The 17219-nt window shown below is 43.1% G+C and overlaps 2 protein-coding genes across 2 annotated transcripts; both read left to right on the forward strand.

The window, feature by feature from the left end:
• The first annotated feature begins 1960 nt into the window (after positions 1-1960).
• LOC128459010 (uncharacterized) lies at positions 1961-4879 on the forward strand. Its single transcript, XM_053444098.1, has 3 exons — positions 1961-2136; positions 2249-3080; positions 3976-4879. Exons 1-3 carry the CDS (start codon positions 1990-1992, stop codon positions 4740-4742), a joined length of 1746 nt encoding a protein of 581 aa, XP_053300073.1. The 5' UTR covers positions 1961-1989; the 3' UTR covers positions 4743-4879.
• Positions 4880-7011: 2132 nt separating this feature from the next.
• On the forward strand, positions 7012-13752 carry LOC128459139 (growth hormone secretagogue receptor type 1). Its single transcript, XM_053444242.1, has 5 exons — positions 7012-7138; positions 8037-8212; positions 9961-10420; positions 11072-11161; positions 13682-13752. Exons 1-5 carry the CDS (start codon positions 7012-7014, stop codon positions 13750-13752), a joined length of 924 nt encoding a protein of 307 aa, XP_053300217.1.
• The last annotated feature ends 3467 nt before the right edge of the window (positions 13753-17219 follow it).

Below are 17219 nucleotides of genomic sequence, written 5' to 3' on the forward strand. Positions count from 1 at the left end.
AGCTTTATTTATTATAATCCGGTGCTACTTTCATTAACAGCTACAATACATATATAAATATCACTGTTATTATTGCCAGTCTAAGAACCAACGTGTCAGTGTTTACTGGAGCACAAGGAGATGAGCTGAAGCTGCAGCACAGGAAATCTAAGCACAAGCAGGAGCTATTTGAGTGTAAGCGATAACTTCAATCATCTCACCCTCTGATATTTATCATAAGATCTTCAAGGGGATCGACCTGCAGGTTGGGAACCACTGGAGAGAGAGAGAAAGAGAGAGAGAGAGAGAGAGAGAGAGAGAGAGAGAGAGAGAGAAAGAGAGAGAGAGAGAGAGAGAGAGAGAGAGAGAGAGAGAGAGAACCCGAGACCATGCTGTCTCTGGGTTTCAGTCCAACACAAGTGTTTCTTTACCAGACAGGTCTGACGCTCCTCTGAATCAGTGAGTAGCCTTTATTGTGTATCGATTCTTTTTGTGTCCTGATTTCTGTTTCCTCTTCAGGATCTTTTCCAGCAGAATCACTGCCCTGGCCAGCACCAGCAGAACCCATGATACCGAAGCTCGGCCTGATGAGGCTAAACTTGATTCCTGAGCTCCAGGTTAGTGTTCTGATGTGATTTGTGGTTTGTGGTTTCGGTTAAAGTCTGGGTTCGGTATGAGTTGGTGATGGTGAAGGTTAAAGGGGGAGGGTTTTAGATCGGCTGTCCACAGTGAATGGAAGTCAATGCTCAGATCTCATAAGGATCTCTGCACAACTCGATTAACATGTTTTGGATCGGTGCAGATTTCCAGGGATACAAAAGTTATCATTTGAATTGATCCATTTTTTAAATGGTAATGAGGGTGTCAGTGATTAAAAAAATTCTAAATAGTTCAGGTCTGATTACAGGTTGAATTTCAATGTGTTGATATTGAATATGATTGCGTCCATGTGTGTAGAACAGCTGTGCAGTACATGCGTTTATTCAGAGTTCACAGTGTAATACATGTTTGTTTATGTGGTTCTAAATATGTTCCTATGGGTTTTTCTCTGTTGCTCTGATTAGACAGCAATTGTCCATCGAGCTTCATAGGAAATCCATCATCAGTGTGCGTCAGTTCTGTGGAACCCCGGACACACACACCTCTCCCCTGCAGGTTCCTCCATCCTGCCCCCACCTGAGCCGTCATGGATCTGATGGAGGAAGGAGACGTGAGCTGTGGAGTTAAAAACTGTAGCACGTCAGGCTTCCAGGAAAACTGCTCCAACCAAGACTGCCAGTGGGAGGAACCAATATTTGGATCAGTCGAGTTAGGTGGGTACAAAACATTGGTGGTGATACTGTAGACGATTTTAAAAGGATTACAGCCAGCTACTGTTATTATTGTTATTATTATGAAAATATAAAAAAAAAAACACTTTAACTTTCATTTGAAGGACAGGACCGAAAAATAGAACCATTCTCTCTACCTCCAGAACCTTTATTCATTTTCCAGAATGTTTTTACAGTGTCAGTTAAATATTGCAGAGGTAATTCATCATGTTTACTGGAAACAGACGGGAGCAACTGGGCAGTTTCATATGTGCTGATGTGTTTTCAAAATTTAGATATGCAGTATATTTAAAAAAAAATTACGAGCAGAACTTGGCCAGAAAAATTCAGCAGAATGATGCAAATTAATTTCCTAAGGAGTTTATAATTTATAAATAACAGTAAAATGTTCCTCCCGTCTTATATTGATATGATCACTGGGGCTGAAAATGTTGCTGAGCTATGGAGAAAACATTTAGAGAATATTTCTACCTGACTCCATGTTGTTTCTTATATTTCTATACTAGTCTTTCATAGTAATTTAGTAAAAAAACTGATCAAACATCTTCTTGTGCCAGTCATCATGAGAACTAATTAATTCTGTGAACGTTTTTAACAAAATGTGTAAATTTGTGTTTCTTATGAAAATCTATCATCAATATTTTTTCTAGTTGTCGTGACTGTGATTTATGTTCCACTGATGCTCTTCGGCCTTCTTGGAAACACACTGACTCTTCTGGTGGTTTGGCTCCGCCCACACATGAGAAGCTCCACCTACCTCTACCTGAGCAGCATGGCTGTTAGTGACCTGCTGATCCTCCTGCTGCTGCCTCTGGATCTATATAAGGTGCACTCACATATACTTTTTTCTACACCTGTTGCAGTTCAATGGGAATTGGACAGATACTCATGGTTTGGACCAACCTCAGAAATCTATCAACTGATTGTGTCTCTTCCAGCTCTGGAGACCCAGACCCTGGTCCTTAGGAGACCTCGTCTGTAAGCTGACCATGTTCCTCTCCGAGTGCTGCACCTTCTGCACCATCCTCCACATCACCTTTCTCTCCCTGGAGAGGTATCTGGCGGTCTGCTGGCCAATCACCGCTAAGACGCTGGTGACACGGCGCAGAACCAGGGCTCTGATTGGCTGCCTCTGGCTGGGAGCGGCTGTCAGTGCAGCACCAGTGTTGGTCATGGTGGGAGTGGAGGAGGTCGGAGGAGGAGAGGAACTAGGCCTCAGGGGATGGAGGGAGGATGCAGGGTGGTCGGGCAGAGAAGGAGAACAGGGTGCATTTACTATAGGTGGAGGGGAGAGAGGAAGTGGACACATGACTTCTATGCAGGGAGGATTGGAGGAAATGAAGTGGGAAGAAAAAGAGATAAAGGGATGGGGTGAAAGCGTTGCAGAGTTTGAGAGAAAACTGGAGATTGGAGAAACAGGAGACAGAGGGAAAGTGAAAGAAGAAAAAGAGGCTGACGAGGAAGGAGGGGAAAAGGAAGGGAAGATGGAAGATGATGGGATACAGCAAAATAAAATGAGAGAAGACGAGGGAGGCGGAAGGGAAGAGGGTGTTGATAAGGGAAGAGAGGTGGACAACAGAGAGTGCCGCTGCACACACTTCGCCGTCTCCTCTGGCCTCCTGTCGGCCATGATGATTCTCTCCAACCTGTACTTCCTGGTACCCCTGTGCATCCTGGGACTAGTCTATGCCCTGATTGGACGGACTCTCTGGCTCCGTCCTCAAAGAAGCCGTAAAGACAAGAGTCACCGACACACAGTCAAGATGCTGGGTGAGAAACACAATCCAACACACACACCCTTAGGTTCTGAATTTAGCTTTTACTAAACACAACTGACAAAGCCAGACGAACATATTTAATACTTCGTCTTCATCTCGGCTTGCACATCTGGAGCCAGAGTCAGAGCTGTATCATCCAATAGATAATCACACTTAAATTTGCCAGAAAAAGAACTCACTAGTTTTATAAGAACCACATAAGCTGGTGACCTTCACTGGTTACCAGTGGCTGCCCGCATCCGCTTCATGAGACTTGTACTTGCGTACCGTGCTGAGAAGGAATTGGGTCCAGTCTACATCCCGGACATGGTCAAACCTTACACCCCAGCCACTCCGCTCTGCATCTGCCAATCGGATGCTCCCTCACTGCGAGGTGCAGCTGCCATTCAACAAGATCACCACTCTTTGCTGTCCTGGCTCCCAAATGGTGGAACGAGCTCCCCATTCACATCAGGATAGAAAGTCTACACATCTTCCGCCGCAGACGAAAGACACATCTCTTCCTACTATACCTTGGTTAAGAAGATGATGTCTACAAGCCAATTCAATAATTAAATAAGTTGAATTGCACTTGCCCTTGTGGTTTGGCTTTCTTAAGCGAATATACTTCTATGATTCTTGCTGTTCTGGGTTTGTACCCTAACGGTTGTTGCACTTATTTTAAGTCGCTTTGGATAAAAGTGTCAGCTAAATGAAATGTTTCAGCCTTCACAGTCTACCTGACCGAGGAAGGAGGTGGGTTGAGTAGATCGTGTCCTCTGAAGGTTGCAGCCCCTGAACTGAGACACAGCTCTCTTGTTTAACAGTCTGAGAAATGTCTTCTATCACCTGCAGATGTTGATACTTCTAATGTCCACTTCCTGTGTCCTTCTCCTCATGTCTATCAGGAGTGATCGTCTTGGCCTTCGTCCTCTGCTGGCTGCCCTTCCATGTCGGTCGGACCATATTCTCCCTTTCTCTGGGCACTGGTGCTGAAAGTCGGGGAACCAACACCGACACAAACACACACTCGGACATGAACACTCCTCCTGAAAGCACAGGCAACATGGCCTCTGTTACCGAACCTGTTAGCCTCTCAGACTGGGACCTGAAAACACAAGCTTACACAGACAGAGATGATGCACTCTGTGAAAACACAAACAACGAGATCGACACACACAGTGATGCAGACGCACACTTGGTTGAGACACAACCCGAAACGCTCACTGACCCAGGCACAGGTTCTGACGATACGAGCGCACATCATGTTGTATCACACAACGTCAGAGCTGGAGAGAGCACACACTCGGAGATGCACAATACTACACATAACAAGCAAAACACAACCATTTGCAAAAAATCCCAGAAGGACATACTCAGTCTCACAACACCGACAGCAGACACACACACATATGTTGCGACGCCCACTGACATTACACACAATAACACACACACTGACACACACTCCCTCTTTATATATTATCTTTCTCAGTATTTCAACCTGGTCTCCTCGGTTCTCTTCTACCTCAGTGCTGCCATCAACCCTCTGCTGTACAACCTGATGTCCGCCAGGTACAGACACGCTGTGCGTAGCCTCGTGCACACACATTGTCTCACACCGTCTCACCGGCTGAGTACAACACTCTCATCAGGATACTCCACAACCACTTTGTAAACATATAGACACACGTAACAACAGCAGCAACACAAGGTAGCTGTGATGATCACTGGTGGTTCTGCAACGACCATATTAACAAACTGAATTCAGCTGCTCGAACTAAGATATCATGAGATGTGACTGTAGGAGCAGCTAACACCTTGCTAACACTCTGCCAACACACAGCTAACACTCAGCTAACCCACAGCTAACACACAGCTAACATCCTGCTAACACACAGCTAACACCCTGCTAACACACTGCCAACACACAGCTAACACACAGCTAACACCCTGCTAACACACTGCCAACACACAGCTAACACACTGCCAACACACAGCTAACACTCAGCTAACACACAGCTAACACACAGCTAACACCCTGCTAACACGCTGCCAACACACAGCTAACACTCAGCTAACACCCTGCTAACACACAGCTAACACCCTGCTAACACTCAGCTAACACTCAGCTAACACACAGCTAACTCCCTGCTAACACACAGCTAACACCGTGCTAACACACTGCCAACACACAGCTAACACTCAGCTAACTCCCTGCTAACACACTGCCAACACTCAGCTAACACACAGCTAACACCCTGCTAACACTCAGCTAACACTCAGCTAACACACAGCTAACACCGTGCTAACACACTGCCAACACTCAGCTAACACACAGCTAACACCCTGCTAACACACAGCTAACACCTTGCTAACACACTGCCAACACACAGCTAACACTCAGCTAACCCACAGCTAACACACAGCTAACATCCTGCTAACACACAGCTAACACCCTGCTAACACAGCTAATCCACAGCTAACCTTGCTAACACACAGCTAACACCCTGCTTACACAGCTAACCCAGCTAACACAGTGATGATTGGTCGGAATTTTGGGAATGAAAATTAAATAAGCCAATCAGAGGTTGGGTAGGGGCGGGGTTTGTCCTACCTGGGGTGTGAAAAAATTAAATACTTCCGCAAAGATGAAACAAAACAATCGAACTACTATAATCGAAAATAAATAAAACCTTCAATCTTTCACCCATTTACACATGTTGATAATATTTGAGAATAAAAATAATACATTTAAATAATTTCTTTCCTCTCAGTTTCAGTTTTTTAATGTTACACTTTATTTATAACTCCTGGTGATGTATTTACAGAGTTATGTTCATTTATGTTTGAACTTTATATTGTTTTTAAATAAAGATTATTTAAAGAAAACTGTGTGTTGTCCATGTGGTGTCAGAAAAATATAATATCTCTATTTATTATAGACAAAGTTTCCTATTTATGTATTTTTTATATTTTAACTTGCTCACTTACAACACATTGAATTCATTGTATGTGTAAACCTGCTTGGGAACAAAACCTGATGCAAATGACATGTTAACTCCTGTTGTCAACTACTGACACGGAAAGAGGAAGGTAGAAGGGTGAGAGGTTTCAGGACAAACGTCACCTCAGCCCTCTTTTCTTTGTGTCATCATTTGTCTGCTGGTTCAGACGTTTGTCTTCGTTCTTCACCTTCACTCTCTCCAGCTGCTCCACTTTTCTCCTCCACTTCCTGGGAACACTCTCCAGCTCGTTCTCCTTCTCACTCAGCTCGTCAAGCCAGGTATGATTCTGTGGAAGCTCGTCTCTTCTTTGTTTCTGTCTGAATCCACTCGTCCTTGTGTCTCACGTCCTCCTCCAGCTTCACCTGTTCACTTTTCAGTGGGTGAACTTGCTCCTTCAGAGACGTGTGTCCTCTGTGGACGGCCTCCACCTTCCTGCAGCTCAGTCCCTCAGTTGGAGTCGTCTCCTGCTGCAGCTTCACCTCCAGCGTCTCTGCCCGACTCGTCTTCAGCTCCTTGTCTGTTGCAGTGAGCGCGGCCAGGCAGTCGATGGAGGCACTGGGACGAAATCTCCTTTTCTTTTCTGCGTCAGTGATTTCAAGATGTACGAATAGTGAGGAAGGTCTGATTAAAGCTTTGATAGGTTGAATTTTACTGTGTTGATATTGAATATGTGTGTAGAAAAACTCATAGTGTGAATATGTGCAGTACATGTGTTTATTCAGAGTTCACAGTGTGATACATGCATGTTTATATTGTTCTAAATATGTTCCTGTGTGTTTTTTGTGTTGCTCTGATCAGACAGCACTTGACCATTCCTCTGAGTGTTGGCTGTGATCGAGCTTCATAGGAAAGCCATCAGTGAGCTTCAGTTCTGTGGAACCTGGTTCACACACACCTCTCCCCTGCAGGTTCCTCCGTCCTGCCCCCACCTGAGCCGTCATGGATCTAATGGAGGAGGGAAACGTGAGCTGTGGAGTTAAAAACTGTAGCACGCCAGGCTTCTGGAGAAACTGCTCCAACCAAGACTGCCAGGAGGAGGAGACAATATTTGGATTTATTGAGTTAGGTGAGTACAAAAGAATGGTGATGATACTGTAGATTTTAAAATGATACAGCTAGCTACTGTTATTATTATTATTATTATTAGTTATAAAACATTTTCCTCTTATAACTAATTAAAAAATATATGAAATCATTACCATGAAACTGGAGTTGAGATGATTCTACAGTAAATACAAAGCAGCTGCTTAGCTTAGTATAAAGACAGGTTTATCCTCTTAGCCTGATTCTGTCAATATTCAACAAACAGATCCTCCTCCCAGCACCTTTAAATATCACCAATTAAAACGTCATATATTGTTATATAAACACATGCACACAAGTATTTGAATAGATTAAAATCACACCACATATTAAACTGCCCAGCTGCTCCCGTCTGTTTCCAGTGAAAATGATGAATTCTGGAAAATTAATAAAAGTGTTGAAGGAAAAGAGAGAGTTACAAAAAAGTGAGAGTTACAAAAAGAATAGTAAATATATATATATATATATATATTGTATGTGTTTTGCAGATTTAGATTTGCAGTACATCTTATTAAAATGAGATCGCAGAAATCGGCCAGGAAGCTTCAGCAGAATGATGCAAATACATTTTTTAAGGAAGTTAAAGTTATAAATAACAGTAAAATATTCCTCCCCTGTTATATTGATACGCTCACTGGGGCTGAAAATGTTGCTGAGCTATGGAGAAAACATTAAGAGGATATTTCTACCGGACTCCATGTGGTTTCTTATATTTTTATACTAGTCTCTCATAGTAGTTTAGGAAAAAAACATCTTGTGCCAGTCATCATGAGAACTAATTATAACTGTGAACGTTTTTTTTTCCCATTTTCCATTGTGGACTGAACATTTGTAAATTTGTGATTCTCATGAAAATCAATCATCAATATTTCGTTTTCTAGTGTGTGTGACAGTGATTTTCATTTCACTGATAATCTTCGGCCTTCTTGGAAACACACTGACTCTTCTGGTGGTTTGGCTTCGCCCAAACATGAGAAGCTCCTCCTACCTCTACCTGAGCAGCATGGCTGTTAGTGACCTGCTGAATCTCCTGCTGCTGCCTCAGGATATATATAAGGTGCCCTCACATACACTACCGTTCAAAAGTTTGGTGTCACCCAGACAATTTCGTGTTTTCCAGGAAAACTCACACTTTTATTTATCAAATGAGTTGGAAAATGAATAGAAAATATAGTCAAGACATTGACAAGTTTAGAAATAATGATTTTTATTTGAAATATTAATTTTGTTCTTCAAACTTTGCATTCGTCAAAGAATGCTCCATTTGCAGCAGTTACAGTATTGCAGACCTTTGGCATTCTAGCTATTAATTTGTTGAGGTAACCTGTAGAAATTTCACCCCACTTTTCCTGAAGCCCCTCCCACAAGCTGGATTGGCTTGATGGGCACTTCATGTGTATCATAAGGTTAAGCTGCTCCCACAACAGCTCAATGGGGTTGAGATCTGGTGACTGCGCTGGCCACTCCATTACACACAGCTCACCAGCTGCCAGCTTCTTCCCTCAATAGTTCTTGCATCATGTGGAGGTGTGCTTTGGGTCATTGTCCTGTTGTAGGAGGACATTGGCTCCAATCAAGCGCTGTCCAAAGGGTATGGCATGGCGTTGCAAAATGGAGTGATAGCCTTCCTTATTTAAAATCCCTTTTACCTTGTACAAATCTCCCACTTTACCAGCACCAGTCAGCCCCAGACCATCACATGACCTCCACCATGCTGGACAGGTGGCGTCAGGACTCTTCCAGCATCTTATCACCTGTTCTGCATCTCACAAATGTTCTTCTGTTTGATCCAAACACCTCAAACTTTGATTCGTCTGTCCATAACACTTTGTTCCAATCTTCCTGTCCAATGTTTGTGTTCTTTTGCCCATATCAATCTTTTATTTTTAATGGCCAGTCTCAGATATGGCTTTTTCTTTGCCGCTCTGCCTAGAAGGCCAGCATCCCGGAGTCACCTCTTCACTGTAGACGTTGACACTGGCGTTTTGTGGGTGCCATTTAAAGAAGGTGCCAGTTGAGGACCTGTGAGGCGTCTATTTCTCACACCAGAGACTCATATATACTTGTCCTCTTGCTGAGTTGTGCACCAAGGCCTCCCACTTCTCTTTCTAATCTGGTTACAGCCGTTTTTTGCTGTTCTCTGAAGGGAGAAGTACACACAATTATAGGAAATTTTCAGTTTCTTCTAATTTTTTTTGCATGGAATAGCCTTCATTTCTAAAAACAGGAATAGACTGGCGAGTTTCACATGAAAGTTCTCTTTTTCTGGCCATTTTGAGAGTATAATCGAACCCACAAATGTGATGCTCCGGATACTCAACTAGCTCAAAGGAAGGCCAGTTTCATAGCTTCTCTCAGCAGCTAAACAGTTTTCGACTGGTTAGCTGCAGCTAACATAATTGCACAAGGGTTTTCAAGGGTTTTCTAATCATCCATTAGTCTTCTAAGGCGATTAGCCAACACAATGTACCATTAGAACACTGGAGTGATAGTTGCTGGAAATAGGCCTCTATACACCTATGTAGATATTTCTTTAAAAACCAGACGTTTCCACCTAGAATAGTAATTTACTACATTAACAATGTATAGAGTGTATTTCTGATTAATTTAATGTTATCTTTATTGAAAAAATCAGTGCTTTTCTTTGAAAAATAAGGAAATTTCTAATTGACCCAAAACATTTGAACGGTAGTGTATATCTTATAATACTTATATACATATACACCTTTTTGTTGCAATTCACTGTTATTTGACCAGATACTCATGGTTTGGCTGAACTTAAAATAAACGGATTGTCTCTTCCAGCTTTGGACAGACTTGGAGGTGGGAGTCTTCGCTTGTAAGCTGTTTGTTTTCCTCTCCGAGTGCTGCACCTACTGCACCATGCTCCACATCACCTTTCTCTCCCTGGAGAGGTACCTGGCTGTCTGCTGGCCAATCACCTCAAAGACGCTGGTGACACGTCGCAGAACCAGGGCTCTGATTGGCTGCCTCTGGCTGGGAGCGGCTGTCAGTGCAGCACCATTTTTGGTCATGATGGAAGTGGATCATAAGGGAAAAGAGGATGAAATCGAAGTGTGCAGATTATCAAAATCCTCAGTCTCCTCTGGCCTCATGTTGGCCATATTAATTCTCTACAATCTGTACTTCCTGGTACCCCTGTGCATCCTAGGACTGGTCTACATCCTGATTGAACGGACTCTGAGGCTTCGTCAAAAAAGAAGCCGTAAAGACAAGAGTCACAGACACGCAGTCAAGATGCTGGGTGAGAAACACAATCCAACACACACCCTCAGGTTCTGAATATATTTGATGTGTATTTTGACTTTTTTGTTTGGTCCATGTCCCGCCTGTTACCATCAAGGAGACAGGCAAGGCATAGGACCTGCAACCAGCCACCAGGGGGCAATCAAGATGATTTGGCCTCACTTTTGGGGAGCAGTCATGTCCTCCATCTTTATTTCCAGCTGTGGGTCAATTAAGGGGCTGCATCACAGCGACACGAGTAGAAAGGCTCCTCCAGATGCTTCCTTCATACCAGAGAAAGCTCTGATGAGTGAATCCTTCCAGGTCCAACATGTCCCAGGACTCATTGCACTTTGGGGACGAACCGTATCAACTCAACTAACGACTCACATGTTAAAAACCAAGGGGCATTAAGCTTTCTGTCGTGTCCAACTTAAGGACAGGACAAGCTTCTCCTCTGTGGACCAGACGGTCTCATTTAGTTTCAGCCTTCACAGTCTACGTGACCGAGGAAGGAGGTGGGTTCAGTAGATCGTGTCCTCTGAAGGTTGCAGCCCCTGAACTGAGACACAGCTCTCTTGTTTAACAGTGTGAGAAATGTCTTCTATCACCTGCAGATGTTGATACTTCTAATGTCCACTTCCTGTGTCCTTCTCCTCATGTCCATCAGGAGTGATCGTCTTGGCCTTCGTCCTGTGCTGGCTGCCCTACATCGTCAGCATGACCATGACCTATGTTTCTTTGACAGCCGATTCTAACAGTACACACAATAATACACTGACAGAAACATACTTGTATTATATCCTGGTTGCCTGGATCTTCTCCCGTCTCAGTGCTGCCATCAACCCTCTGGTGTACCACCTGATGTCTGCCAGGTACAGACACGCTGTGCGTAGCCTTGTGAACACACACTGTCTCACACCGTATCACTGACTGAGCACAACACTCTCATCGAGACACTCCACAACCACTTTGTAAACATATAGGCACACGTAACAACAGCAGCAACACAAGGTAGCTGTGATGATCACTGGTGGTTCTGCAACGACCATATTAACAAACTGAATTCAGCTGCTTGAACTAAGATATCATGAGATTTGACTGTAGGAGCAGTTAACAACCTGCTAACACTCTGCTAACACACAGCTAACCCTGCTAGCACACAGCTAACCCTGCTAACACAGCTAACACTCTGCTAACACACTGCTAACACACAGCTTACTGTTCTAACTGAGCTAGCAGTAGATATTTACAGAGCTGCCAACTTTTCAAAAAACCTTGGAGTGAGATTTTGTCGGGGGTGACCAACTTTTGCCGCGCACACAGCCACACACGTTGGTGGCTCAAATATCAGGGAATTGTTGGAATTTGGCGTTGTATCCATGTTGTTCGCTGCATGCTGGTGGCCTTTGGGGCCCGAAGTCGTTGATAGGAGCGGCCGACTGGAGATGGACAACATTGGTTACATTCTGTGACGCAAAGACATAGCTGAAGGTCCCCCCCCAGGAAATGTTGGTTTAAGTAGATGTTGTTTCCTGCATTCTAGTGGATTTTTGGGTGGTATGCTAAAGATGTGCAATACCTGAACTTCTTCTGATTCATGTTCCTCTGATCATGACTTGTAGGGCCTTCTAGCCTTGAGCTGAACATTCAACCAGAAAACTATTGTTGTGCCTCAATGACCACAATATAGCCTAATTAATAGACCTTTGTTTAAGATTTGACCAAGGTAGGTTGATTGACATTTTGATTACAATGGTTTTCAACTAATTCTGAACTGAAACCTAACCTATATTTTAAATAATTGTATTCTTAAGAGCAGTTAATGATTTATGTTCGCCTCCCACCACACTTTCCATCAGACAAAAAAGTGCAGCAAATAAAGTGCTTAAACAGTAGCCTTTTTAAGCAACACAATGGACCCTCTTCCCCAAAATAAAATTTGTCTGGAGCCGCAAAACATATTTGATAACAAAGCTAATAAAGTTTTATATAAAGTTATACTATACTAAACTATGGTTTGTTGCATTTATGAAATTATCGAACAACAATAAAGAAAACTGTTGACATTTGATTGATATTTTTACCTGTTACAACAAAGGAAAAAACAAACGCTTATGAAGAGAAGAAAATACACAGGCAAGTGTCGGCCTACTTTGAAATAAATTAAACACAGACCTTTGTAGGGTTATTTGAGTCCTCCCCGTATTTGTGGAAAATGTATGAAATAAGAAGTACCCTATTTTTAAATAAATAAAAACATATAGCTGCAGCCTAATAGCTTAAAAATATATATTTTAGTTGGCGAAATATTTAAACGAAAAGTGAGAGCAGGTCAGGCTGGAGGCGGACACAGAAACTGCAGCTCGGTAGAAACCAACTGCAGCTTCTGCTCTGATCAAGACGCTGAGCTCTGATCAGCTGAGACCAGAGAAAGTCTGTGTTTTCACTGTTTCCACTGAGCAGCCGGTGAGTCAGTGACCAGCTCCTTCACGTGAACGAGCTCTGGTCTTGTGTCTCTGAGCGAGTGCGCGGGGCGGGGGGCGGAGCCTCGGGACCGGTGCGCTATCTGGGGCACACACACACACACACACACACTTGCCCGCTCCTGGTACTTCATGACGGCCTGATACGATGATGTTTTAAAAAATGATCGTGACTTAGTCAACACCAACATTTTCGTCTCGTCTCGTCAACAAGTTAAAATAGATTTAGTCATGCGCTTCACTTAAAAGATCCAGGTTTTTTTTGGCGTGAGAAATTGGATGTGTGGCTTGAGTGCGTGTGAAAACATGCAAAAGCGTGTGTCACACGGCGGAAGCGTGAGAGTTGGCAGCTCTGTATTTACAGATTTTCTGTCACAGTAACATTCAGACATTTACGCAATCTACCCGGGTGGGCGGGGCCTTATCTAGCCTCTGATTGGTTAGTTTAAGGCAAGTCCAGTGATGATTGGTTGTAGTTTGGGGAACGATTTATTTTTCTTTCTCTTTTTTTTGTGTCTCTTTTCACTCTTATCTTTTGGTTTATAGTCTTTTATTCCAAGTTCCATATCCTCTAGGGTTAAGATGAATACTCGGATGAAACGAGGATGTGGTCCAGATACGGAACTCTTAACGAGTACGAAAACTAAACCGAGTAAATGTGTCCCTATCCGATCTTGTGATGAATGAAAGTTCAATGCTGCTGCGCACACAACACGATCTTGTTGTTGTCACAGCCGCTCTGTCCACAGGGATACGAACGTGTAACATCTTTATCTATGATCATGTGTTCTCAGCGTCCACTGGCCGGGTCAGCGTGCACCAAGCTCGACTGGACGCTCACGGAACAACTATCCACTCTCTCTAACTCACACACACCACATAATTAACATTGTGTTTTACTTTGTGTACATATTAAAAATACAGCATCCCCCTCCCCCGCCAAAAACAAATACTACGACAGGTAGTAAAAAAGCCCTGTGATCTGTCAGACACACAACATCACACCATTTAAATGTAACTTTTTTTAAAGTTGAGTATGAAACTCATTGAGTTCAGTATGTTTGTGAAAACCTGCATTTGACTTAATACTTCTTAGTACTACATGTGTTGTGTTTAAGTTGATTCACTGAGGTTTATAGAAAACGTGTTCTGAAAAGTTATCTTACTCTTATGATCAAAAACATTCATCTGAAGCTCAACTCTGAGGCTCTTCTGTAAAGAGATTTCTAATAAACAATAAAATAACAAACTTCTGTTTTAAGCCCCGCCCACTTCAGGGTACGGATATGGACCAATTTTTTCTATGTGGATAGTTGTTGTTTTTCAGAATATTCACATAGTGGGGAGAGGTGACAGTCTTTTCTACACGCCTGTGACGATGGGTTGGACAGTGACAATGTTGGACAGCGGTTCAATGGCATGCAGTATTACTGAAACAGCCGAGATGAAGCTGAGGGAACACAGGGAAGTGATAACTGACCACAATCAGATTGTTGTGAATGTAATCCTTGTCTGATGTATGGGGCTTCGTGTTAAGCCCAAGTGTGCCTTCGATGTGGAGATGGAAGTGTATGGCTGCAAAATGTTGGTTCCCACACTTGTTGCCGGGGACAGTATATGATGATCTGATACTAGGGACCAATGTCATAAAACATATTCTGTGCCAGTCTTAACACTGTGAGTCCTATTGGAGTGCAGTGTCCAGCCCCTGCTCAACAAGAGAACCAGAGACTGATCATATCCTGTCTATGCTCTCTGGTCTGAATCCCTGGAAAGGTGAAAATATTACTGACAAGGTCGGTGCAGTCAAGTGTAACTCAGCTGACTGCCTGGGCGTGAATATCTTCTCTTGGGAAAACTACCAAAGAACACTGCTGCTTCCCTAGACAGCACCGTCATAGCCAGTGGCGGCTGGTGAAAATTATTCTAGGTGGTGCTGTAGGTGCCAGAAGCTTTCGGTAACTATCCCAATAAAAGAACCCAAACCAAAAGATACCATTGTTTTAGGGATAAACAATAATTATTTAATTGCCCTTTAAAAACAACAGTTTGACAGATAATGACAATGATATGAGATGTATATTAGTGAATACTCTTAATACAAAATTCAAGTTCTTGAGAGACATTTACAAGTGGTTGATGATTAAAAATAACTATATACAAAGAAAAACTGTCTCATAGGAACATAAAATGTACCAATTGGATTACATATATTAGTGAATACTCTTAGTACAAATTACAATATCATTGTATATTATTGTAATATTTACAGGTGGATGATTAAAGTTAACTATATACAGTTAGCATTAGCTGTAAGGTGGAATCAGGGTCAGCTATGGCATGATAGAAGCAAGAGCGGCAGACAACGTTACTCACCCCGCTGGTGCGCGCTACCGCACTTGTCTTCCCCGGTGGAGCGACTCCACGCTGTAAGCCAGTCCGGCAATGTGACACGGTGTCTCAGTCAAGTGTGCCGACCAAGGTCCCGGAACGAAACAACAGCGCCAGGGAGACGCGAGTAAGAGTGGGCTGCTGCCTTAAATAGGGGCTGACAGCGCCCCCAGTGGCAGGGAGGGCATCCGCATCTGGCCACACTAGGATACTTAAAGCTTGGGGCGATATTTTTAGCGCCCCAAGCTTATCAAATTTGATGACGCTCATTGGCTAATTTACCCGTTGCTATGTGTTTTTTTGCCTCAGCAACAGCCTACCATTGGCTGAGCTGCTGCAGTGCTGGGGCGACTTTCCCAGCGCCCCAGGAGGGAGGAGAAATGACCATGGACACAAATTATCCCCTAACTAATGGTTTATATTATATGTATGACTGGTTCTTGATGATTCAAAACATATTTATTTGTAGAATAAGCAGTACTTAAATTATTATTTTGAAAAAAATAAAAAAATAAAAATAATTTTTAAAAATCACTTTCAATCAGGTGGGGCGGCGCCCTAGCGCCCCCTATTGGCCAGCCGCCACTGGTCATAACACAACTAACATCATCCCGCTTAACTCCTCCTGATTGTTTGGCATCCTTGGGAGGCAACTGCCTCTTCAGGACTATGGACTTGACTTCAACTTGAAGATGACCCTCTGTAATTTGCCAAACTGTAGAGTTTTGTTGGATATTGTCGAGCCCGGTCCCGTCAGGACGGGGCAGCGTCGTGTTTGTCGATTCGAGGTTCAAGTGGGAAAGGCAACGATTAGACAAGTTTTATGTTCAAAAGTTTCAGAGTAACAGGTTTATTTTAAAAGAACAATACTTACAGAGTCTCTGGGGTTCTGCCCAACACGTCACCAGGTTCTCTGGATCATGTCGAGAAGAAGCCCTGTTTCTTCCTAAGTCCACAGTATATATAATGAGACACAGGGTGGGCACAGAGGAGGTCCTCTTTTGAGGAGACTCAGTTATTGGTCTAATGTATGCTGCTTCCTCAATGTTGTGCATCTTGGTGCAAGCATATCACCTTCTCCGAATTTGTATTTCACTATCAGATTGACACTCAGATTGACACCTGCTCATGTGCCTGGTTACCAGTCAGTTGCTTATGGCTGGTTTCCTGTTTGTCTCTTTCTGTGGTTGCGCCCTGGGCCCGACCCGGCGTCTGAGTCAAAAAGATAGACATTATTCTAAAAAATACACAGTTGTAGCGTAAGCTTATTCTAAGTATTGTCTGGGTATCACGTTCCTGTTTTCATCTCTCTGGCTCACAGTTTGTCTGAGGAACCAACGGGAGAAAACATGTTGTTTTCAGTTAAACCGTTCACAGTTCACAGTTTATACTTTGTGTTATGCACTATATATTATATAGGGTATACAGCTGATATTTATTCACAGGATATAGGTAAAATATAGTCACAAGATACAGAGAAGCATAGATATCTCAACAATATGAACTGTGTAGTTGGTGCTTCGCTTCAATAAAATTCAGTGAGGAGCAAAGAGTGAAATAATAAGCACAGCAAAAAAATGTGTCTTCTACAGTTAATAAAGAGCTGGAAACCAGACACTGAGTCTTTCGTCCCGTGCCGAATCAACATCAGTTACACATAGGTGTATAGTTTTTACAAGTGTGTTTCATTTTGCAAAGGATCTGAGAGTTGTTCTGCTAATAGGATGTGTGGTTGTGCTAATTGTGTATAGTGTTTTGAAAAAACAGGCCCTGTATGTAGAGTGCTCTCTCCTCCTAATATTGTGTGTGTGTGTGTGTGTGTGTGTGTGTGTGTGTGTTACTGTGTTTGTGTGTGTGCATGTGTGCGTGCGTGTGTGCGTGTGTGTGTGTTTCCTTTCCATGGAAGTCCTTACTGTAAGTGTGTCTACTTAGACAGGTTCT

This window comes from Pleuronectes platessa, chromosome 16 (assembly GCF_947347685.1).
Source record: "Pleuronectes platessa chromosome 16, fPlePla1.1, whole genome shotgun sequence".
Classification (NCBI taxonomy): domain Eukaryota; kingdom Metazoa; phylum Chordata; class Actinopteri; order Pleuronectiformes; family Pleuronectidae; genus Pleuronectes; species Pleuronectes platessa.

Excerpts from the sequence above, each read along its gene's own strand:
- LOC128459139 (XM_053444242.1), top strand. The coding sequence starts at position 7,012 with ATGGATCTAATGGAGGAGGGAAACGTGAGCTGTGGAGTTAAAAACTGT. Across the intron at positions 10,421-11,071 it reads ACACGCAGTCAAGATGCTGG|GAGTGATCGTCTTGGCCTTC; the intron begins GTGAGAAACACA and ends CATGTCCATCAG. Across the intron at positions 11,162-13,681 it reads TTTGACAGCCGATTCTAACA|CGTCCACTGGCCGGGTCAGC; the intron begins GTACACACAATA and ends ATGTGTTCTCAG.
- LOC128459010 (XM_053444098.1), top strand. The coding sequence starts at position 1,990 with ATGCTCTTCGGCCTTCTTGGAAACACACTGACTCTTCTGGTGGTTTGG. Across the intron at positions 2,137-2,248 it reads TGCCTCTGGATCTATATAAG|CTCTGGAGACCCAGACCCTG; the intron begins GTGCACTCACAT and ends TGTCTCTTCCAG. Across the intron at positions 3,081-3,975 it reads ACACACAGTCAAGATGCTGG|GAGTGATCGTCTTGGCCTTC; the intron begins GTGAGAAACACA and ends CATGTCTATCAG.